This window comes from Moschus berezovskii, chromosome 22, assembly GCF_049115385.1.
Source record: "Moschus berezovskii isolate FMDL1 chromosome 22, NW_MosBer_1.0, whole genome shotgun sequence".
Lineage (NCBI taxonomy): Eukaryota > Metazoa > Chordata > Mammalia > Artiodactyla > Moschidae > Moschus > Moschus berezovskii.
The window spans coordinates 48,766,700-48,791,441 of NC_142481.1; the positions used below are offsets into that span (position 1 = coordinate 48,766,700).

The 24,742-nt window shown below is 41.4% G+C and overlaps 1 protein-coding gene across 4 annotated transcripts in view; it reads left to right on the forward strand.

The window, feature by feature from the left end:
- Nucleotides 1–22,243, forward strand: part of MYLK3 (myosin light chain kinase 3) — a 60,026-nt gene extending 37,783 nt beyond the window's left edge. For 2 of the 4 annotated variants that reach the window (XM_055412854.2, XM_055412855.2), the window contains exons 9-13: nt 3,478–3,548; nt 15,253–15,381; nt 16,956–17,108; nt 18,041–18,173; nt 19,314–22,242. In XM_055412854.2, the coding sequence (XP_055268829.2) occupies nt 3,478–3,548; nt 15,253–15,381; nt 16,956–17,108; nt 18,041–18,173; nt 19,314–19,373 (546 nt within the window). In that variant the 3' untranslated portion in view covers nt 19,374–22,242. Of the gene's footprint in view, nt 1–3,477; nt 3,549–15,252; nt 15,382–16,955; nt 17,109–18,040; nt 18,174–19,313 lie in introns of all 4 variants that reach the window. The other 2 variants (XM_088830538.1, XM_055412852.2) reach the window with 1 other exon arrangement.
- Nucleotides 22,244–24,742: the final 2,499 nt, after the last annotated feature.

The following is a 24,742-nucleotide window of genomic DNA, read 5'->3' on the forward strand; positions in this document are numbered from 1 at the left end:
TAAGAAAATCAATCAATGTAATATGTCATATTAAAAGAATAAAGGATGATATCACCTGATCATTTTAGTAGCTGCAGAAAAAGCACTTGACAAAATTAAACACCTTTTCATGATGAAAACGCTAAGCAAATTAGATATAGAACTTCCTTAGCTCGGTAAAGGCCACCTATGAAAAACCCCCATGTAATAATATACTTAATGGTAAAAGGTTGAATGCTTTCCTTTTAAGATCAGGTACTAGACAAGGATGTATATTCTTGCCATTTCTATTAAACATTGTACTTGTGGTTCTAACCAGGGCAATTAGGCAAGAAAATAAATTAAAGGTATCCAGATTGGAGAGGAAGAAGTAAAATTCTATTCACAGATGACCTGATTTTATATATAGCAAATCCTAAGGAGAGTTGAGAGAAACTATTAGAACTAATAAATGAGTTCAGCAATGTTGCAGGATCTAAGATGTACATCAGCAATCAACATCCTATAAATAAAATTAAGAAAACCATTTCATTTACAGTAACATCAGAAAGAATAAAGTACTTAGAAGTGAATTTAACCAAAGATATATAAACTTTATATTCTGAAAACTATGAAACATTTTTGAAAGAATTTAAAGATGACCTAAGTAAATGGAAAGACATCCCATGTTAATAGGTCAGAAAACTTAATGTTATTAAGATGACAATACTCTCCAAAATGATCTATATGTTCAATGCAGTCTTGTCAGACTCACAGCTGACTTCTTTGCAGAAATTAATAATCTAATCCTAAAGTTCAGATGGAAATTCTTGGGACCCAGGAGAGCAAAAACAATCTTGAAAAAGATGAACAAAAAAAAAAAAAAGATGAACAAAGTTGGAGGACTCGCGTTTCCCAACTTCAAAATCTACTACTAAGCTACATAAATAAAAACTGTGTTATGATATATGGATGAGCAGACATACCAATGGGATACAATTGAGAGTCTAGACTTAAACCCTTTTATTTGTGGTCAATGGATTTTTGAGAACAGTGCCTTGACAGTTCAATGGGGAAAGAGTAGTCTTTGCAACAAATGATGCTGGGACACCATGCTTGATATCCACATAAAAGTTGAAGCCCCACCTCATTCTATAAATAAAAGTTAACTCAAATGGTCATAGACCTAAATGTCAGCGCTAAAACTATAAAATTGTTAGAAGATAGTATAGGAGTAAATTATATTTGACTCAAAAAGCACAAGATAGAAAAGTTATAATTTTAGATTTCATCAAAATTTAAAAATCTTTACGCTTCAGAGGACACCATCATGAAAATGAAATGACAGCCCACAGAAGGGGAGAAAATATTTTCAAATCGTTTATCTGATGAAGGACTTGTGCCCGGGGTGTATAAAGAACACTTACAACTCAATGAGAAAGATAAATTTGAATAGTCATTTGTCTAATGAGGATTTTAAAATGGCCAATAAGCATATGAAAGGTTTTTAACATCATTAGTCAAGAGAGAAATGTAAATCAAAACCACAATGAGATACCATTTCAGACCCATTGGATTAACTAAAATAAAAAATAAAAATGGCAGACAAGTGTTGGCTAGGATTTAGAGAAACTGGAACTCTCAGACATTGCTGGTGGGATTGTAAAGTTATGCATCCACTTTAGAAAACAATTTGGTAGTTTCTATAATGTTAAACATAGAGTTATCATATGACCAGCAATTTCACTTCTAGGTATAGTCTCAAGAATTGAAAACACAAGTCAACACAAAAACTTGTACACAAATGTCCTTAGCAGCATTATGCATAAATAGCCAAAAAGTAGAAACAACACCAATGTTTACTATCTGATGAACAGGTAAACAAAATGTGGTAGGTATATTGTCCTTATAATGATTATTATTCAGCCATGAAAAGGAATCAAGTATTGATATATGGATGAACCCTGAAGATATTATGCTGAGTGAAAGAAGTCAGATGCAAAATGTCACATATGTATTTATGATTCCATTTATATGCAATTCCTAGAACAAGCAAATCTACAGAGATAGGAAATACATTATTGGTTGTCAGGAGTTGTAAGTAAGGAGGATGGAAAATGACTGCTGATGAATATGATTTTTTTTCCTGAAGTGATGAAAATGTTCTAAAACTAGAGTGGTAAACTATCTACTGAAAAACCACTGAATTGTATACTTTAAAATGGTAATTTTTATGATCACATCTTTATTACTTATATTTCAATAATGCTTTTATGAAAATTAAGTTCACCTATTTCTTTTTATTTTTTTAATGTGGCTATTAGAATTTTTTTAATTATGTATGTAGCTCACATATTTCTATTGGACAGTGTTATTCTAAATCTTATAAAGAAGGCCTGAAGATTTTTAATCATCATTTTTCTGAACCTATCTGAGGCGTTTCACAACCCCATTGTAACATAAGTAGCAATAAAATCTTCTATTGGGAGAAATAGTACCTGACATATTTGCTTCACAAGCTGTAAAGTCTTTAATGCATTATTATATCATTTAATCTTTACACCTTCCCAGGAGGAAGGCAGGAAGAGGTTATTATTCTCATTTTACAGATGGAGACATTGAGATTTCTGGAATGGGAAAGTACTCATCTAGGGCTACAGACCCCGGTAATGGACCCCTGGACTGCAGGCCCTGACCTCAGGTCTCCAGGTCCTTTGTTCTATAAGCCTTCCATCTGCCCTCAACCCCTCCCCACCTTCAAATTTGTCTGCCACAAGGAAGAATTATTCCAATCTTCCTCAGGGCCTCCAAGCTGATATGAAAGACTTAAAAGAAACATGTCAAGTCCATTACCTCCATTCCATGGGTCACAGCTGTCACCACAAAACAGCAGGATGACATTTGGCAGCTCTGATCTCCTTGACCAGACTACTGCAGATTTGGTCCCACACTTGAGATTCTGATTTAATTGGTCAGGACTGGGGCCTGGGTGTTAAGACTTTCGAGGGCTCCCCTGATGATACTAGTATGCAGCCAAGGTTTGGAACCACCACCTCAAGCCAGTGGTCTCAAACAAGCAGCTCATGGGCCAAATCTACATCCCAGATGTGTTGTGTTTGACTCCCACACATGATAAATATGTGTTTAAATTGGATTTAGTTGTCAACATTTAAAAGCATGGAGTTTTTACTTAAACTTGAATTTCTGGGATCCCTTGAGGACTGAGGAACTCTAGTGACTGAACCTACATTTCTGTGTGGTGGCCAGTGGCTGGGGCTGAGCAGTGGCTGCCCTTTTATACATGGCAGGAGTTCTCCAGGTTCTCATAGTTCACACCACTCCTTATTGTCTCACACTAGCCCGCATCATTTATTTTCACTATCTATCCATTCCTGAAGGGCTGCCCTGTAGGGCTTTCTCTTGGAGGCTTGGAAACTGAGGCCTATTAACAAATAAGTGGGGGAGCTCAGACCTTCCTAGTTGTTGATTAAGCTAAGCAAACTTCTTTTTCTTTCCCAGCCTGAGAATATACTGTGTGTCAATCAGACAGGACACCAAATTAAGATCATTGACTTTGGGCTGGCCAGAAGGTAAGGGAGTTGTATTTTGGTACTTCAACAGAACTCCTTGGGGACTCTTGATAGCTCTCTTGGATATGGTTACCCACAACTCAGCCAGTTTTTGAATTTGGGGGACTAATATGAGAAAGCTGTCTTACAAGGTTGGTGGCCTTCACAAAAACTATGTACAGACCTTGTTACTACCCTCCTTACTGCCACAGGAGGCAGCTTTATGCTGCAGGCTCCTCTTCTCCTTAAAAGGCTTTAGAGTTCTAGGTTCATCCACCTCACTAGAACTGACTCAAATTTGTTACTTTTTATGACTGAGCAATGTTCCATTACTTAGCAAATGTACAACAAAATATTCCATTGTATATATGTACCACAACTTCCTTATCCATTCATCTGCTGATGGATATCTAGGTTGCTTCCATGTCCTGGCTATTGTTAATAGTGCTGCAGTGAACACTGGGGTACATGGATCTTTTTGAATTGTGGTTTTCTCAGGGTATATACCCCGTAGTGGGATTGCTGGGTCATATGGTGGTTTTATTCCCAGTTTTTTTAAGGAATTTCCATAGCGTTCTCCATTGTGGCTGTATCAATCTACATTCCCATCAGCAGTGCAAGAGGGTTCCCTTCTCTTCACACCCTCTCCAGCAGGTGTTGTTTTTTGATGATGGCCATTCTGACCAGTGTGAGAGCCTGTTATACAAAGTGAAATAAGTCAGAAAGAGAAAAATGAATATTGTATATTAACACAAATATATGGAATGTAGGAAAATGGTAGTGATGATTTGCAGGGCAGTATTAGAGACACAGACGTAGAGAACAGACTTGTGGACACAACAGGGAAAGGAGAAGGTGGGGCGATTTGAGAATAGCACGAAACACATATATTACCATGTATAAAATAGATAGCTAGTAGGAAGTTGCTGTATAACAGAGGGAGCTCAACCCAGTGCTCTGTGACAACCCAGAGGGGTGGGATGGTGCGATGGGAGGGAGATTCAAGAGGGAGGAGACATATGTATATACTGATGGCTGATTTACGTTGTTATATGGCAGAAACCAACACAACATTGTAAAGCAATTATCCTCCAATTAAAAATAAAATTTAAGAAAAGAATTAACTAAACTTCAAACTACTTGTGTGAGCAGAGGGGAGGGGTAGTTAAAGGAGGTCACTGAGTGGGGGTGCTGGACAGCTCATTTCTATTCATTCCCCAGGTCTCCTGGGGCCAGGATGTGTGATACATTCATTAGCAACTCTGCCTTCCAGAAAATGGCTAGGTTAGACAGGAAAGTGTGTGCCTGTGCAGGATGGTGCCATGGATAAGAGGTTCTGGGTGCTCAGGACTGGGCTCAGTCTTGGTGAAATGGTGATATAATGCATGACTGTTGATATGGGCAGTTATGAAGTTTAAATGAGATACTACATCAACAGTGCAGAACCATCCTATGAAGGTGGTTAGGTTCTCAAGTTTTAGTGCTACAGTGAACACCATATATAGTTAAAAAAAAAAACACTTAAAGTCCCTTAAAATGCAAGCCTAGTGAAGTATAGATAGTTTTACTGTTGGATCCTGTTCTGTCTCATGTGTGATAAACACCATGCCTCTGCAGGGCTCTTGTCCATGGCATGCATACCCAGTGGTGTGGCTGTAGCAGACCCTTGGCACTGGGGAGGACATCCACAGTCTATAGTGCTTCCCTGGTGGCTCACTAAAAAATCTGCCTGCACAACAAAATTTTGTAAAGCAATTATCCTTCAATCAAAAAATAAATAAAAGAGAAAAGTTCAAACCCCCCCCCAAAAAAAAGAAAATATCTGCCTGTAATTCAGGAAACCTGGGTTCAATCCCTGGGTCAGGAAGATCCCTTGGAGAAAAGAATGGCAATATTCTTGCCTGGAGAATCCCATGGACAGAGGAGCCTGGTGGGCTACAGTCCATTGGGGTTACAAAGAGTCAGACATGACTGAGCGACTAACAGTTAACACTTTCCACAGTCTATAAAGATGGAAATAAATGTATGCTCATCCTCCACGCTTCCTCCAGAATTCTGTTTCCACCAGAAAATGACATGTCTCTGAGAATCACATACTTTCTAGATAGGTCTTCACACCACAGATGAATAATCAAATCTTGATATTTTCTCTAATGATCATTTTCCACAAATAATTTGTTTTGTCACTTTATAAGCCTTGCAGCATCTTCCACTCTCTCCACAAGGGGAGAAAGGAGAGACTCTCATCTCCACGGAGGCAGAGCTACTTGCCGGAGTTCAGCAGCTGGTGTCCATCATGGGCCTCTCAGAGGTGGCATTCAAAACCAGAGTGGTGGTCTTCCTAGGTCACTGCTCCACTGGTTGAGTGGTCAATGTTATCTCTTTGTAGGTGTGAAATGTGCATTTTCAGTGCTCTGCATGATGGATGGGAGGCCAAGTGTGGGGTTGTTAGAGAAACAGCAGAGGGAAGTTCTTATCATCCCACTGTACCTTCAGGATCCTCATTACACAGTGTATTGTATTTCATTAACAATACCAAGCCCCCCAACCGAAAAGCTTAAAAATCACACTCAACCCATAATGTAAAAAAAAATTGCTTAATATTTTTCCAAGTTATGTTGTATAAAATCGGGATGCCTCCTGTACACTTCCATATCTTATGCACCAGGCCATGCTTCTCAACCTAGTTTCCATGTCTCTGCCTGCTCCACAAAGAGCCTTTTTAACCATTTCTTTCCTAATCCCCAGGTTCCGTCTTCATGGTGCCACAGGTGCACTGTGTATCTGTTTATGTACTGTGGCCCTTTGGAGAGCCACAGGCCATTGCAATAGCTAAGACTTTTTTTGCCCAACCCCCACCAGAACCAGTGTTCCCTGGTGGCTCAGACGGCATAGTCTGCTTGCAATGTGGGAGACCCAGGTTCGATCCTTGGGGTCAGGAAGATTCCCTGGAGAAGGGCATGGCAACCCAGTCTTGCCTAGAGAAATGACAAGGGACCAATGACAGGGGACCCTGAGAGGCTACAGTCCGTGGGGTCGCAAAGAGTCAGACACGACTGAGCGACTAACAATTTCACTTTCACTTTTCCACAAGAACCACTGTTCCCTCACTGCAGAGCAATATATTCTTTACTGAGACTGCACACGCTAGTGTGTATGCAGGACCCTCCCAAATGTCAGATGACCAATTGCCAAATGAGGATTTACAGTGACACACTGTGAATTCAGAGCAAGAAGCAAACACCTGAGGTCCCTGGAGTCTGAGAAGGCTTTTCTGAGCAGCCAGAAGAGAGGAATGGACAAAGTTTTGTTACCTGCGGGCAATAATGCTGGTAAATGTTTAACAACCCTCTGCAGCTGGCATGTGAGAGGGGATGGGATTGATGTGTAACCTTTGCTAACTTTGGCTGATTTCAAGCTACCAATACGACATCCCTGAGTACAGAGCTGAGAGGAGATGTGCACAGCTGGCTTTTGTGCACCTGTGACAACTGGCTCCAGCACGACTCTCCATGGAGGGGAGGCAAGAGGGCTAGTGTGACTCAGGGGCTGAGAATAGGATGTGCTCTGTGCGTGAGCAGGCTGACCTGGGGAAGGCAGGAGCTGCAGGTGGGACAGTGGATGCTGAGGACACTTAGGGAGAAGTGTAGGTGTCAGAAAACATGGTGCTCAGGAAATGGCTCTCGGTGGAGCTGGGCCGACAGGTTCATGGGTTCTGGCTGTGAGATGAAAGGAAAACATCAAAAACATCCTCAGCAGTCTGGCAAACTGGTCACTCAGCCAAAGGATTGTTTGGCAAATTGGCCTGCTTACTGGGCAGTGTGATTTTAAGAGGAGGGACCTGTGGGGGGGACTATGTGTGTTGAGAGAGTATGCCTTATGCTCCAGAATAGTTTAAATGTTTATAAAGAGGGAGGAGATGACAAAGTTTCCCCCTAACAAGAACCATAGAAAGTACAGTTGTATTTCTGGGTGGAGCAGTGAGAAGGCACTGGGATTGTGAGTGGATTTATGGCCTTCAGTAGGGAAGGGCCATACAAATCTTCAGAGACTCTAACATCCAGCAAGAGGGACCAGTTTTACAGCAGGCTTGGTGGTAAGAGTCATCAGTGGGTCTAAGTAAGGACATATCAAAGGGTTGAGGATGGAGACAAACGGGAAATAGCTTGTTTAAGCTTGGTCTCCAGAATTTTGGGTGCAGGGATGTGCCTCCTGACTTCCAGTGCAGGGCTCAGATTGGAATCTAAGTACATTTAATCAGATCCTTTGGCAGGGCAAGGAGGTGCTTGTCCCAAACATTATGGGCTGTGACTGCATATGTAACCTTATGATTACAGGGGGCCTTGCTCTGGGAATTTGGAAAAGGAATCTTGGATACTTTGACCCAGCTTTGGGGTGGATGGATCGGTTAACTATTGCCACAAGTCACCCCCATATACACTCCTTGCTGTAAAACAAGTCACAGTGACTTAAAACAATTGTTTATTTTCCTCCACACATTTTTGAGTCAGCTGGAGAACTAGTATGATGGACCCAATTTACACTAGCTCATGATAAGGAATCTTGTAAGCCAGTTGTTAAACATGACCATTATTAAAAATTAAATTGTATAAATGTACAATTAAAAAAATTATATTGAAACAAAGATATTACAATTTTACATTATTTATTTTCATTTTTGGTTGTTCTGAGTCTGTGGCTGAATGTGGCCTTCCTGTAGTTGCAGAGAGTGGGGGCTACTGTCTAGTTGTGGTGTTCGGGCTTCTCATTGTGTTGGCTTCTTTTGTTGCAGAGCACAAGCTCTAGGGTGCAGAAGCTTCAGTAATCTCAGCACATGGGCTCAGTAGTTGCAGCTTGTGGGACCTACAGCATGGGCTGAGTAGTTGTGACATATGGGCTTAGTTGCTGTGTGGCATGTGGGATCTTCCCAGACCAGGGATCAAACCTCTGTCACCTGCATGGGTAGGCAGATTCTTATCCACTGTACCACCAGGGAAGTCCAAGATATTACATGTTAGAAACTTAATAATTCCTAATTATTTGACTACATTTCACTATTATTTATGCTCATGAGGTTATTTATGCCTATTGTTATTCTTATTGTGGAAAGACTATAAAATAGCGTGCTATTGCCTATCTCCACTCTTTATTCAGTGACATCCTGATAGTACTTTAAAATCAGGCATGGTGAAATCAATATTTATACCATTGGCAGATGCTAAAAATCAGGATTTTTTAAAAAATCAGATGACTGGTCATTAAACTTTTACCCACACAGCACTGGTAGGGAGTTTCCGATCTAGGCTGAGCTGAACTGGGCTTGGATGCAGGTCAGTGAGGACCGGTCTTTTCCAGGTGTCTCTCATCTCTTCCCACGGTGATGGCCGAGGAGCAGGAGGGCGCATTCCTACAGCCTAGCTTGGAATTGGCCCACTATCACTTCCACCCACATAGCACTGGCCAAAGCAACTCACATGGCCAAGCTCAGCATCAGTGGGATGGGGTAAAATATCCCATCTCTAGTGGAAGGAACTACAAAGTCACATGATACAAGATGTGGATGTGGGGCAGATGAAGCAGTAGAAATAAGAGTGTGTCCTAGGAAAGTGGTATCCAGGGGCTGAGAGCTTCTGTCCTCAAGAGGAAGGCTGTTCCTCTCACTTTGGCTGCTTGGCTCTGAGGCTCCATGCAGGTGCCAGTGCAGGGGAGGAACAGGCTGCCAGAGGAAAGCTTTCACTTTCTTCCCCTCCCTGGCTTCCTGCCACAACTCAGCCACCAAGGTGATCTTTGTTGCACTTTCACTGGATGGGTGTGGGCTGTGTTGGCTCAAGGTTTGCATTTGCCTGGCTCTTGGCAAATTTGAAAGAGAGGAGACTGTATTTTGAAAACTCATATCCCTGATTTAAGGGAATTGGGCCACACAGCAGAATATTTATTTTATTCATCTCTCTCAATTTCCCTATCTGTAAAATGGGGACAGTAGTCTTACTTCATGGTGCTGTTATGGGGATGAAAGTTTACATAAATAAAGCTTTTAGCATGGTATCTGCAAATGGAAAGTAATCATTGATTTTTTAAAATAGATATTTAATTTTTAGAGTTTTAGGTGCATATCAAAATTGAGGAAAGGAACAGGGGTTTTCCATTTATCCCCTTTCCCACATATTCAAAGCCTCCCACATCATCAACAATGATAAGCCTACTTTGACACATCATGATCACCCAAAGTCCATAGTTTAAATTAAGGTACACTCTTGATATTGTACATTCTGTGGGTTTGGATTAGTGATGTACTCACAAAGAGTATTGGAGAAGGAAATGGCAACCCACTCCAGTATTCTTGCCTGGAGAATCCCATGGATGGGGGGTACAGGGGGGGCGCTACAGTCCATGGGTTCGCAAGAGTCAGGCACAACTAAACCACCACCACCATGAAGAGTACATCATGTGAAATGACAGGATGGATGAATCACAAGCTGGAATCAAGATTGCCAGGAGAAATATCAACAACCTCAGATAGGCAGATGATACCACTCTAATGGCCAAAAGTGAAAAGGAACTGAAGAGCTTCTTGATGAGGGTGAAAGAGGAGAGTAAAAAATCTGGCTTAAAACTCATCAAAAAACCAAGATCAAGGCATCTGGTCTCATCACTTCATGGCAAATAGAAAGGGAAAAAGTAGAAACAGTGACAGATTTTTATTTGGGAGACTCCAAAATCACTGCAGATGGTGACTGCAGCCATTAAATTAAAAGACACTTGCTCCTGGGAAGGAAAGCTATGACAAACCTAGACAGTGTATTTAAAAACAGAGACATCACTCTGCCAATAAAGGTCCATAATAGTCAAAGCTGTGGTTTTTCCAGTAGTCATGTATGGATGTGAGAGTTGGACCATGAAGAAGTCTGAGTACTGAGAATTGATGCTTTCAAATTTTGGTGCTGGAGAAGACTCTTGAGAGTCCCTTGAACAGCAAGGAGATCAAACCAGTCAATCCTAAAGGAAATCAACCCTGAATATTCATTGCAAGGACTGATACTGAAGCTGAAGCTACAGTACTTTAGCACGTGATGGCAAAAGCTGACTCATTAGAAAAGACCCTGATGCTGGGAAAGATTGAGGGCAGGAGGAGAAGGGGACAACAGAGGATGAAATAGTTGGGTTGCATCATCGACATAATTGACATGAGTTTGAACAAACTCTGGGAGATAGTGAAGGATAGAGAATCCTGGGGTGCTGCAGTCCACGGATCACAAAGAGACTGACACAACTTAGCAACTGAACAACAACAAATGGGTTTAGACAAATAATGTATGATGGCATATATTCATCAACAGGGTATCTTTCAGTTCAATTCAGTCCAGTCGCTCAGTCGTGTCCGACTCTTCGCGACCTCATGAATCACAGCACGCCAGGCCTCCCTGTCCATCACCAACTCCCGGAGTTCACTCAAACTCATATCCACAGAGTTGGTGATGCCATCCAGCCATCTCATTCTCTGTCGTCTCCTCCCACCCCCAACCTTTCCCAGCATCAGAGTCTTTTCCATTGAGTCAACTCGTCGCATGAGGTGGCCAAAGTATTGGAGTTTCAGCTTTAGCATCAGTCCTTCCAATGAACACCCAGGATTGATCTCCTCTAGAATGGACTGGTTGGATCTCCTTGCAGCATAAGGGACTCTCAAGAGTCTTCTAAAGGAAGAGTATCTTTACTGCCCTTAAAATCCTAAGTGCTTCACCTATTTATCATTCCTCCTCCCTAACCCTGGCAATCACTGATCTTTTTATTGTCTCCATAGTTTTGCCTTTACCAGAATGTCATATATTTGGAATCCTACAGTATGTAACCTTTTCAGATTGGCTTCTTTCATTTGGCAATATGCTTTTAAGGTCCTTCCATGTCTTTTCAGGGCTTCCCAGGTGGCTTCAGTGGTAAAGAACTCACCTGCCAATGCAGGAGATGTGGGTTCAATCCCTGGGTTAGGAAGATCCCCTGTAGAAGGGCATGGCAATCCACTCCAGTATTCTTGCCTGGAGAATTCCATGGACAGAGGAGCCTGTTGGGCTACATTCCATAGGGTCGCAAAGAGTCAGACACTACTAAAGTGACCTAGCGCACTTATGTGTCTTTTCATGGCTTGATGGTTCTTTGTTTCTTTTTTATTATTATTGTTGAATACTCAAACTACTGCACAATTGCATTCATCTCACACGCTAGTAAAGTCATGCTCAAAATTCTCTAAGCCAGGCTTCAGCAATACGTGAACCGTGAACTTCCAGATGTTCAAGCTGGTTTTAGAAAAGGCAGAGGAACCAGAGATCAAATTGCCAACATCTGCTGGATCATGGAAAAATCAAGAGAGTTCCAGACAAACATCTACTTCTGCTTCATTGACTATGCCAAAGCCTTTGACTGTGTGGATCACAATAACTGTGGAACATTCTGAAAGAGATGGGAATACCAGACCACCTGACCTGCCTCTTGAGAAACCTGTATGCAGGTCAGGAAGCAACAGTTAGAACTGGACATGGAACAACAGACTGGTTCCAAATAGGAAAAGGAGAACGTCAAGGTTGTATATTGTCACCCTGCTTATTTAACTTATATGCAGAGTACATCATGAGGAACACTGGGCTGGAAGAAGCACAAGCTGAAATCAAGATTGCCGGGAGAAATATCACTAATCTCAGATATGCAGGTGACACCACCCTTATGGCAGAAAGTGAAGAGGAACTAAAAAGCCTCCTGATGACAGTGAAAGAGGAGAGTGAAAAAGTTGGCTTGAAGCTCAACATTCAGAAAACCAATATCATGGCATCTGGTTCCATCACTTCATGGGAAATAGATGGGGAAACAGTGGAAACAGTGTCAGACTTTATTTTTTTGGGCTCCAAAATCACTGCAGATGCTGATTGCAGCCATGAAATTAAAAGACACTTACTCCTTGGAAGGAAAGTTATGACCAACCTAGATAGCATGTTAAAAAGCAGAGACATTACTTTGCCAACCAAGGTCCATCTAGTCAAGGCTATGGTTTTTCCAGTGGTCATGTATGGATGTGAGAGTTGGACTGTGAAGAAAGCTGATCGCCAAAGAATTGATGCTTTTGAACTGTGGTGTTGGAGAATACTCTTGAGAGGCCCTTGGACTGCAAGGAGATCCAACCAGTCCATTCTAAAAGAGATCAGTCCTGGGTGTTCATTGGAAGGACTGATGCTAAAGCTGAACTCCAATACTTTGGCCACCTCATGCAAAGAGTTGACTCACTCGTAAAGACTCTGATGCTGGGAGGGATTGGGGGCAGGAGGAGAAGGGGACAATAGAGAATGAGATGGCTGGATGGCATCACCGACTCAATGGACATGAGTTTGAGTGAACTCCAGGAGTTGGTGATGGACAGGGAGGCCTGGCATGCTGCGATTCATGGGGTCACAAGGAGTCGGACACGACTGAGCAACTGAACTGAACTGAACTGAACTATTCCATTGTCTGGATGTACCATACTTTATATTATCCACTCACCAACTGAAGGACACCTTTGTTGCTGCCCATTAAATTTTAGCTAGGGATTTTCTTCTCTTTCAAGAATGATTCTAAAAATCAACTTTTACCATTCAGCAAAAATCAAACTTCTCTATGCAGCAATCAATTATGTTCCTAGTCTCCCTTAAACTTCATGTTCAGAATACTTTTTCATATCTTTTTCGGTAATTTTATGAAACACATGTAACTTAAAATTTACCACGTTAGCCTTTATTAAGAATAGTTACAATTGTTGTTCAGTCACTCAGATGTATCTGACTCTTTGTGGCCCCATGGACTGCAGCACCCCAGGCTTCCCTCTCTCCCAGAGTTTGCTCAAACTCTTGCCACCTTGCCCCCTTCTCCTCCTGCCCTCAGTCTTTACCAGCATCAGGACTTTTTCCAGTGAGTTAGCTCTTTGCATCATGTGGTCAAAGTATTAGAGTTTCAGTTTCAGTATCAGTCCTTGCAATGGATATTCAAGGTTGATTTCCTTTAGAATTGACTGGTTTGATCTCCTTGTTGTCCAAGGGACTCTCAAGAGTCTTCTCCAACACCACAATTAAAAAACATCAATTCTTTGGTGCTCAACCTTCTTTATGGTCCAACTCTCACATCCATACATGACTACAAAGTGATGTCTTCTGCTTTTTAATATGTTGTATAGGTTTGTCATAACTTTTCTTCCAAGGAGCAAGCATCTTTAACTATGTTCATATTGTGCAACTAATTTCCAGAGCTCTTTTTACCTTGCAAAACTGAGACTCTATACACATTAAACAAATAACATTCATTTTCCTCCTGCCTCCAGCACCTGGAAATCATCATCCTACTCTCTCTCTGCATTGACTACTCTGGGAACCTCATATAAGTGGAATCACACAGTATTTGTCTTTTTGTGACTAGCTTATTTCACTTACTGTAATGTCTGACTCACTGGAAAAGACTCTGATGCTGGGAAAGGTTGGAGGTGGGAGAAGAAGGGGACAACCGAGAATGAGATGGCTGGATGGCATCACCGACTCTGTGGACATGAGTTTGAGTGAGCTCCGGGAGTTGGTGATGGACAGGGAGGCCTGGCGTTCTGTGATTCATGGGGTCGCGGAGAGTCGGACACGACTGAGCGACTGAACTGAACTGAATGTCTTTGAGGTTCATCCAAATTACAGTATGTGTTAGAATTTTCTTTCTTTTTAAGGCTGAATGATATTCTATTGTATGTATATACCAAATTTTGTTTATCCATTAATCTGTTGATGGATACTTGGGTTGCTTTCACCTTTTGGCTAGTTTTGAATACTGCTGCCACGAATGTGGGTGTATAAATATGACTTCAAGATGATGCTTTTAATTTTTTTGGATATGTATCCAGAAGCAGGATTCCTGGATCATATGGTAGTTCTTTAAAAAGTTTTTTTGAAGAACTGCCACCCTGTTTTCCATAGTAACTGCATCATTTTACATTTCCACTATTAAAGGTTCTAATTTCATCACATCCTAGCCAACACTTGCTATTTTCTATTTTTTTCTGATGGTGTGGGTACTATTTCATTGTGGTTTTGATTTTTATTTCCCTGTGGTTTTGATTTGACGGTCAGTGATGCTGAGCATTTTGTCTCTTTCTATACCATCTTCCCTTTAACCATGTTGCACAACAGAGCAGTGCTCCTCACACAGCTTCTACCCAGTTTTTGCTCACTCATGTGAGTGAGTGAGCGGGTGAAAGTCACTCAGTTATGTCTGACTCTACGGCCCCATGGACTGTAGTCCATGGAATTCTCCAGGCTAGGATCCTGGAGTGGGTAGCCTTTCCCTTCTCCAGGGGATCTTCCCAACCCAAGGATCAAACCCAGGTCTCCCGCATTGCAGGTGGATTCTTTACCAGCTGAGCCACGGGAAGCCCTCATTCATGTGACTGTAGGCCAAATAAGATATATTGATCTTCCCTCCATTTCAGGTTGCAAATACCTAGAGGAGGAAGACTGTGGTTTTCTTGCTTTCCCCAGTGACTTAGGAAAGTCTGCATTTACGGCCTGAGGGTGTGATGACTTCCCAGTGAACCACACATGGTGGGATGTGAGATCTAGAAAACATGGCTGACACCAAGGGTTGAGGAGTATTTAGCTGCCAACAATAATTAGCCTAGCATCCCCAGCTTCTCTCGGGGCTCACTCCCATTGTGCTCTGCGCCCCTCCTCCCCAGATACAAGCCTCGGGAGAAGCTGAAGGTGAACTTTGGCACTCCTGAGTTCCTGGCCCCAGAAGTCGTCAATTATGAGTTTGTCTCGTTCCCGACGGATATGTGGAGTGTGGGAGTCATCACCTACATGCTGTGAGTGCCCAGGGGCATGGTTTCCCACTGGGGATGGAGGTCATTTGTCTTAGTTTGGGTATCCTTCAGTTCAGTTCAGTTCAGTCATTCAGTCGTGTCCGACTCTTTGCGACCCCATGAATCACAGCACGCCAGGCCTCCCTGTCCATCACCAACTCCTGGAGTGCACTCAAACTCATGTCCATCAAGTTGGTGATGCCATCCAGCCATCTCATTCTCTGTCATCCCCGTCTCCTCCCACCCCCAATCCCTCCTAGCATCAGACTCTTTTCCAGTGAGTCAACTCATTGCATGAGGTGGCCAAAGTATTGGAGTTTCAGCTTTAGCATCAGTCCTTCCAATGAATCCTTAGAAGCAGCAAAAATTTGAGTGTGAGGAGTTTACTGGGGAGGTGTCCCCAAGAGAAACACCAGTGAAGTAGGGAAGTGAAATGGAGAAGGAAGGCAACTAGCAAGCTGTGTGTTGTGGAGTCAGTAACCACTGTGGGTAACTGGAGTTTAATCCTGTGGGGAACATGGGACCCACTGTGGGACCCGCTCAGAGCTAGTTCAGCTGAATGGGGAGGGAGTTGGAGTATTTATACACTGGCTCTAATCAGTTGTTGCTAGTGGGCTGGTCCCAGAGTTATTAATTGCCAGAAACCTCTGGGTTGATACATCAGCTTCCACTAGAGAGAGAGCCCTCTGGTGAAGAAATAGAGGTGCTGCAGGACAAGTGGGGCTGGAGTGCACTGGAGTGGTAAGGAGCGGGGCGGACAGAGCAGAGCTCAGCTCAGCAGCTCCCTCTGCTCCCCGTTTTCTCTGGGCTGAGGAAGTAGAGGTAGGATGGGACGAGAGGAGAGCCAACCACAGACTTAACTTTCTCCTCTCTCTCCAGTTCTCTCAGTATTTCCTCAGGGGCACAACAAAATCAAGCTTTGCTCCCAGTCTTATTATTACGGTTTAACTGTTTCCTGTACTTTGTGCGTAGGCCACACCAGGTGGGGGAATACTGAGGCCCAAGGCCAGCCAGGGAGTTTGTCCTGTCTCTTTGCCCTCCTCCAGATGAGCCTAGTAAAGCCCGTTTTCCTTTGGCCTCTGAGGCCTGGGTAGTCTCAGAGACATGCCAAGCTGTTTTAAAATCCAGTCAAATGTACATGACAAATGGGCATATTGGGTTGGGCCCCAAGTGACTCAGGGTAAGAGGGAATGTTGGAGAAGAAAATGGCAACCCATTCCAGTATTCTTGCCTGGGAAATCCCATGGATAGAGGAGCCTGGTGGGCTACAGTCCATGGAGTCGCAAAGAGCTGGACACAACTGAGCGACTAAACAACAAGAGGGAATGTGGTGAACATGATAAGGGACTTTATCCAACACCCTTCCTGCCATCAATTTCCCAGTCCTTCCACTTCCTCTATTGAGTGCTGTGGATTTCTCCTATAGAGAGGTAATGGGGGGCAGGGGGGTGCTTTTCTTTTGAACCTTCTTGGTTCTGATTAGTTTTGCTTGACCTTGTAAGCGTCTTCTCTGTCTTGTCAATGTGTGTTGGCCGGTGTGGATTCCACATACTGACAGTCCTTTCTCTCCTCTGTAGACTCAGTGGTTTGTCCCCATTTCTAGGAGAAACAGATGCAGAGACCATGAATTTCATTGTGAACTGTAACTGGGATTTTGATGCTGATACATTTGAAGGGCTGTCAGAGGAGGCCAAGGACTTTGTCTCTCGGTTGCTGGTCAAAGAGAAGAGGTACCCTTTATTGCTTATCACCCGTGATCCATTCTGATGGTCACCATCCATCTGGATGCTGTGGAAATCAGGCTGTACTGGGCAGGGCTGCCGAGGTGAATGGTCCTTTTGTCCTAGAGACCAGTTCTGTCCAGGATTTCTTAGTCTGCTACTTCTTTGGGAAAAAAAGGTAGCAGGGAAAGGGACAAAGGAAATCAATTAAGAAACAAGTGACTAGGGTCATAAAATCTAGACAGAGTTTTAGAAAGGACCGTATTTACAAATTAAGCCTATTTCCAAGTTATCGCTTTTGATAGGCTAATGTTGAAAAAAAGTTGAGATATGTAGGTGTTATTCCCCACAATAAAAGACACAAAACTTTATTTCTTAGAGATGAAGACCTACTTACTTTTGAGTAGGTTTATCAAGGTCATGGGTTGGACCACTGAGTTTTCCAATACTCAGATATACGGGAATAACTACAAGTGATAAGGCCCAAGATCTGGGCTCTGAGGTAGCTGTCATTCCCTGGCCATGACTGTTTTGTTTCTTCCTGACTGTGAAAATTATGTGTGATGAAAAATATTTCTAATTCAGAAGAACAAGTTGACATTATTCTCTGTGAAGTTCTTTTACTTCTTGAGAGCAATTCCAGGCTCACCTGGCCCCCCTTCTGTCCTGCCTCAATTCTGCAGCTCTACTCTGGGAGGTGGTAATTAATCACTGGAAAATACATCTTCCATAGAGGGCTGGGAACATTTTGCTGACGACATTCTTGCACTTTTAAGGATGGGAATTTTAGGTAGGAGGATGTCTTTTTTTAGTATGTGGCATGAATCTGCCCAAATGATTAATCTCTTCCACTGACTCAGCTTCCTACCAACTGAACAGATTTTAGACAGCCAGAAAAGGCAACCCCAGCTAAAAGTCTCACCTGATGTTTGATTTCACAGCTGCAGAATGAGTGCCACACAGTGCCTGAAACATGATTGGCTGAATAATTTGCCTGCTAAAGCTTCAAAATCGAAAGTTCATCTCAAATCCCAGCTATTGCTGCAGAAATACATGGCTCAGAGGAAATGGAAGGTATGTTTTTCTTTTAGTAAAAGCAGCATTTGTCTTCTTTAAATGTCCTGTGAAAGAAGTGTACTAAGTTTTTTACTTACATTTTGATTCCAAATAGATTATTTAGGGAGAAAAAAGCCTCATGTTAAAACCTATTACCTTGATTTAAAAAATGCCTCAGACCAAAAATGACTGGCATCAAAGTAGCACTTAATTCATACTTATTTGAACACTTGAAGTGACAGCGTGAAGTTTGAACATATGTTCTCAATGACCATTGCAGTGAAGTGATCAGAACTAACTGCCTGTATTTTGTGGCTGATTCCTCCACATTTCAGAAAGAGGGCCTAGGAAAGCCTGGAAGTGAAAGTGTTAGCCACTCAGTTTTGTCCCACAATTTGTGACCCCATGGACTGTAGTCCACCAGGGTCCTCTGTCCATAGAATCCTCCAGGTAAGAATACTGGAGTGGGTAGCCATGCCCTTCTCCAGGGGATCTTCCAACCCAGGTATTGAACTTGAGTCTCCTGCATTGCAGGCAGATTCTTTACCATTTGAGCCACCAGGGAAGCCCTATTAGGCTTTAAAAGCTTTATAATTTTGTTTACAACAAGCTCTTTGGAACCATGGATGTAAAACATATCTTAAAAACAATTGTCCCCCAGAGAAGTGACCTTCCAATATTTTGATGTTGGCTTAGATCCTCAATAAAGCCAGCATACAAGTATATGTATACTCACACATGTGTGAAGCAAAAATACTGTGACTTTTGCTCCACAGAGTATGATGAGCTCTGATATTTTCTACTCTGTGATATTTGGTTTCATTAAAAATGTTCTAATCATGCTCCATGAATTTGATTTCATGACTCACTGGTAGGCTGTGAATTACAATTTAAAAAATACCATTCTAGAGTGCTCCATTTTTCACATGAAAAGGGCAGGAGAACATATTTTCTCACTTCAAACTTGCTCCAGACATGCCCCTGAAAGTCATGTGACTGTTTTACTCTAGTTTTGCTAGAATCTTCTTTTCCCCTTTAGTTATCAATTTTAAACAAACTCAAGTGGCTAAACTTAAGCAAGTCCTTTTATTGTGTCTTCTTTAAGTAACTGGTCTAAAAATATGCTTCCCTCCTCTTTTTTTCTCTCCCCCGCTTAAGAAACACTTCTACGTGGTGACTGCTGCCAACAGGTTAAGGAAATTTCCAACTTGTCCCTAATCCTCAACTCTGCTGCTCCCATGGGCCTAGAAATTACTGGGACTGGTGGTGAAATCATGACTGAAGATTCTTAATAATCTGGCTTTCTACTTACTTTGTTTCAAAAAGGTTATGACTGTTGCCTTCCTTGTGGATGAAAAGTGGCTGTAAGAAAGTGACCTAAGAATTTTTTCTGGTTTGTAAGATCACTGAGTTGAAATGCTGTAGTTACTTTTCGAGTGTACCTACTTTTGGTGATAAGTATAGGCATGCTTTAAGTAGTAGGTAGGAAAACTCCTACTTTGCATATGTCAACTTTAAAGTCAGCTTACTTTGATTAAAGAACCCAGTGGACTATTGCACAGGGCATGTTAGTCAGTGTTACCTCCTCCAGTGCAAAGAATTCCTAGCGTTTTGATTTGCTCAAAAGTGAGCTGATGTTTTGTACTACATTTGTTGCTCTAGTGTGAAGCAATGTAGATTTAGGGCAGAGATCCTCAAACTTGTTTTAGCTTGTACTCGCTTTCGAGAATCAAAACATTCATACCTCTACCCTCTCCTAATTCTTCCCTGTCCTGACACTGGCAATCTCATCTTGACCTGTCTTTCTCAGTTATGAATCTATGGTCTAATAAGTCTGGGAACTAATATGTAATATTTGAAAAGAGCTATGTAATATGTGAAAAGAGAATGCAATGGTGTTCAGCTTCCTGAGAGAAACAAAGAAACAAAGATGGATTGTGAGAAATCAAATGAAAACTGGTCTCCTCCTGCTTTATGGGGATAGAACCATCACTTAACTAACTTCATGAAATGAGTAACAAGGAATGCTTTATTATTCAAAAGTAAATATTCCTTTTAATTTCCTCACTGCTAACTTGATATTCATGGTATTCCGCATGACCTTCTTGGGTCAGCAGTTTTACTTTTAGTTTTTAATTAGCCATGCAACAATTCCACATTTTTTGTCCCATAATACTTTATTTTTTTTTTAAGTAGAGGATGTGGTGTGGGGAGAGGGGCAGAAGATGGAAAGATTAATCCTCCTGATGCATTTCTTTGGTTATAATGTTCCTCTGGAACACTAACGCCTGTTGGGAAGCTAAGATTTTCAGTACCGGCACACCTCGGCCTGCTGCAAACGGACTGGCTGGTGGATGAATATCAGAAGATTTGGCTGCTGGAAATCTCTCTTTCATGGGCCAATAACAGTGACTTAGTTAAATGCTTTAAGGTGTTTTGAAAGCAGCCTCAGAAAGAGCTAGAGGATATCTATAGTTCTGTGTATAGTATGATTATTCTTCCCCTCCACAGGACTTCACATTGGTGGGGAATGCTATGAATCTTCTCCCCAGAAAAATGGAGTCTCCCCAGCTTAGTCATTTTAATCTAGAACACCATTGCCTAACAGAAATATATGAGTTAAATACATAATTGTAAAATGTCTGATAGCTTCTCTTAAAAAAAATCTGGTAAAATCAGTTTCAATAATTTATTTAGCATAATATATCAAACATTTCAATATCTAATCATTATAAAAATTGATAAGCTATTTTATATTCTTTCTTTCATACTAAGTCTCCAAAATCTGGTGTGTATTTTACACTTAAAATACATGTCAGTTCAGATTCTAGGTTTTTATCAGACATAATTTGTATTTAGATTTCATAAAATTTACTGTGGAAAAATATATTCACATGCTCAAGTTATTCAAAGCATCTTAAATATTTTCTAGTATTTTTACATTTAATAAAAATTAAGAATTAGGAATTCAGTTTTACAGTTGCATTAGCCACATTTTAAGTGCATTTAGCCGCATATAGTTTGTGGCCTCTATATGACAGGACAGATCCAGGGAAAATCTAATAGTTATCAAATTTTAATTTTCCCTTATATGCTGTAATTCTCTGCCTAAAGAAACAACTTTTCTCCAAAGTCCCTTTGAGGGTTTTGTTTAGGCCAGACCCACACAAGTAAGAGTTACTGCAGAAGTTAGCCTCCCTTATTTGAAATATGATGGAGCTTTTATGAAGCTTTAATTTTCTGGATATATTATTAAAAATTTTCTGGATATTTTTAGTTCTCTGCTGGCATGTGCTTAACTCAAAAATTTTTTAGACTGACACTTTGCTAGTATTAACTATTTCTAATGGGACTTTTTAAATTTGAATGAACAGTCATTAAAAACTGCTGAGAGATCCAATATAAAATAAAATTTTAAAAAAAGAAAACTGCTCAGCAGAGGAAATCTGAAAGGTAGTCAGGACCCACATTTTTAATCTATCAGATTTAGTGGGGGTGTGGACAAAACAGAATTTTTCACTCTTGATGAATATGTATCCAATCCAAATAAAAGTCATTCCCACACTTTCACCCAGCAATTCCATTTCTAGAAATTTATCCCTCAGCAATATTTGAACAAGTGGGCAGGGGTGTATGCAAAATGACATTTACTGTAGCAAAATGGCCCAATGAAAACAACCTACATGTGACTATCAGTATGAGTTTAAATTTTGCCACAAACATATAGGAGGTTGCCTAGTAGCTGTTAAAGATAGATCTTGATGTACTGATTTTTATTATGAAAAAATTATGGAACATATATATGGTATTATCCTATTTGTGAAGACATGTTTATATATGTGTTAAAATTTTCTAGGTTATGCAAGAAACTTAACAGTGGAACGTGGAAATTGGGTGATGGGGAGAAAGGGAATTCTACTTTTCACGGTATTTCTGAATCATTTGAATTTTTTTAACAATGAGCATGTATTGCTTTTATAATTAAAAATTAGCCACCTCTTGTCAAGTGTGGACCTGTCTTGACCCTGATTTGAGCAAATAAACAATAAAGATATTTCAGAGACATTTAGGGAAATTTAATTCTAAATTGTATATTTGACGACAGAATTTCTATTTGTATTAATATTGTGAGGTATGATAACAGTACTGTGTTTATAATGTGAATTAAATGACTTCAGGAAAAAGGGAGGTATAGTGAAGCAAGTGTGGCAAAATCTTAACTGTTGGGTTTGGGTAGTCAGTATGGGCTATCAGTGTATTGTCCTCTAGTAAAGGGACATACATTTGTTGATTACATTTGAAAAGTTTCATGATAAAGCATTTTTTAATCAGTTAAATAAGTCAAGAGGAGCTGTTAAAGAAATGAGCTTCTAAAAATCTTTACAACAGCACTGGAATATATGAACCCACTAAGTAGAAAGCTTCCACTGCTGGGGAATGAATGTGTTGAAAAATTGTAAAGGATTCCAGCTCTAGGAGAGCATTTGGACAAGACTATGTTAAGACAATTCCCCTACCCCACAACTATTCAGTTCAGTTCAGTTCAGTCACTCAGTCGTGTCCGACTCTTAGCGACCCCATGAATCACAGCACGTCAGGCCTCCCGTGTCCATCACCAACTCCCGGAGTACACTCAAACTCATGTCCATCGAGTCGGTGATGCCATCCAGCCACCTCATTCTCTGTCGTCCCCGTCTCCTCCTACCCCCAATCGCTCCCAGCATCAGAGTCTTTTCCAGTGAGTCAACTTGTCGCATGAGGTGGCCAGAGTATTGGAGTTTCAGCTTTAGCATAAGTCCTTCCAATGAACACCCAGGATTGATCTCCTCTAGAATGGACTGGTTGGATCTCCTTGCAGTCCAAGGGACTCTCAAGAGTCTTCTCCAGCACCACAGTTCAAAAGCATCAATTCTTCGGCGATCAGCTTTCTCCACAACTATTAGGTTGGTGCAAATGTAATTGCTATTTCAGATCATGAATTTTAAATCATTTTAACTAGACTCAAACATATCTTTATTAACCAAAATAGGAACCATTACAAGCAACACATTTTTGCCAACAAGAAATGTTTGTTTATTCCTGTAGCATAGAAGTCCATGCTTTGGGATTCGATGAACTCTTGGAAAGCATTTTCTGCCTCCTGATGGTTGTGGAAGTGTTTTCCCTGCAAAAAATTGTTGAGATGCTTGAAGTACTGGTAGTTAGTTAGCGAGAGGTCAGGTAAATATGGCAGATGAGGCAAAACTTCGTAGCCCAATTCGTTCAATTTTTTTTAGTTAATTTATTTTTTATTGAAGGATAATCACTTTATAGAATTTTGTTGTTTTCTGTCAAACCTCAACATGAATCAGCCATAGATATACATATATTCCCTTCCTTTTGAACCTCCCTCCCATCTCCCTGCCCATCCCACCCCTCTAGGGTGGTATAGAGCCCCTGTTTGAGTTTCCTGAACCATACAGCAAATTCCCATTGGCTATCTATTTTAAATATGGTAATATAAGTTTCCATGTCTTTCCATACATCTCACCCTCTCCTCCCCTCTCCCCATGTCCATAAGTCTATTCTCTACGTCTGTTTCTCCATTGCTGCCCTGTAAATAAATTCTTCAGTACCATTTTTCTAGATTCCGTATATATGAGTTCAGTTCAGTTCAGTTCAGTTCAGTCGCTCAGTCGTGTCCGACTCTCCGCGACCCCATGAATCACAGCACGCCAGGCCTCCCTGTCCATCACCAACTCCCGGAGTACACTCAAACTCATGTCCACAGAGTCGGTGATCCCATCCAGCCATCTCATTCTCCGTCGTCCCCTTCTCCTCCCGCCCCCAACCTTTCCCAGCATCAGAGTCTTTTCTAGTGAGTCAACTCGTCGCATGAGGTGGCCAAAGTATTGCAGTTTCAGCTTTAGCATCAGTCCCTCCAATGAACATCCAGGATTGATCTCCTTTCGAATGGACTGGTTGGATCTCCTTGCAGTCCAAGGGACTCTCAAGAGTCTTCTCCAACACCACAGTTCAAAAGCATCGATTCTTCGGCAATCAGCCTTCTTCACAGTCCAACTCTCACATCCATACATGACCACGGGAAAAACCATTGCCTTGACTAGACGGACCTTGGTTGGCAAAGTAATGTCTCTGCTTTTTAATATACTATCAAGGTTGGTCATAACTTTCCTTCCAAGGAGCAAGCGTCTTTTAATTTCATGGCTGCAATCAGCATCTGCAGTGATTTTGGAGCCCAAAAAAACAAAGTCTGACACTGTTTCCACTGTTTTTCCATCTATTTCCCGTGAAGTGATGGGACCAAATGCCATGATCTTTGTTTTCTGAATGTTGAGCTTCAAGCCAACCTTTTCACTCTCCTCTTTCACTTTCATCAAGAGGCTTTTGAGTTCCTCTTCACTTTCTGCCATAAGGGTAGTGTCATCTGCGTATCTGAGGTTACTGATATTTCTCCCAGCAATCTTGATTCCAGCTTGTGCTTCTTCCAGCCCAGCATTCCTCATGATGTACTCTGCATATAAGTTAAATAAGCAAGGTGACAATATACAACCTTGACGTTCTCCTTTTCCTATTTGGAACCAGCC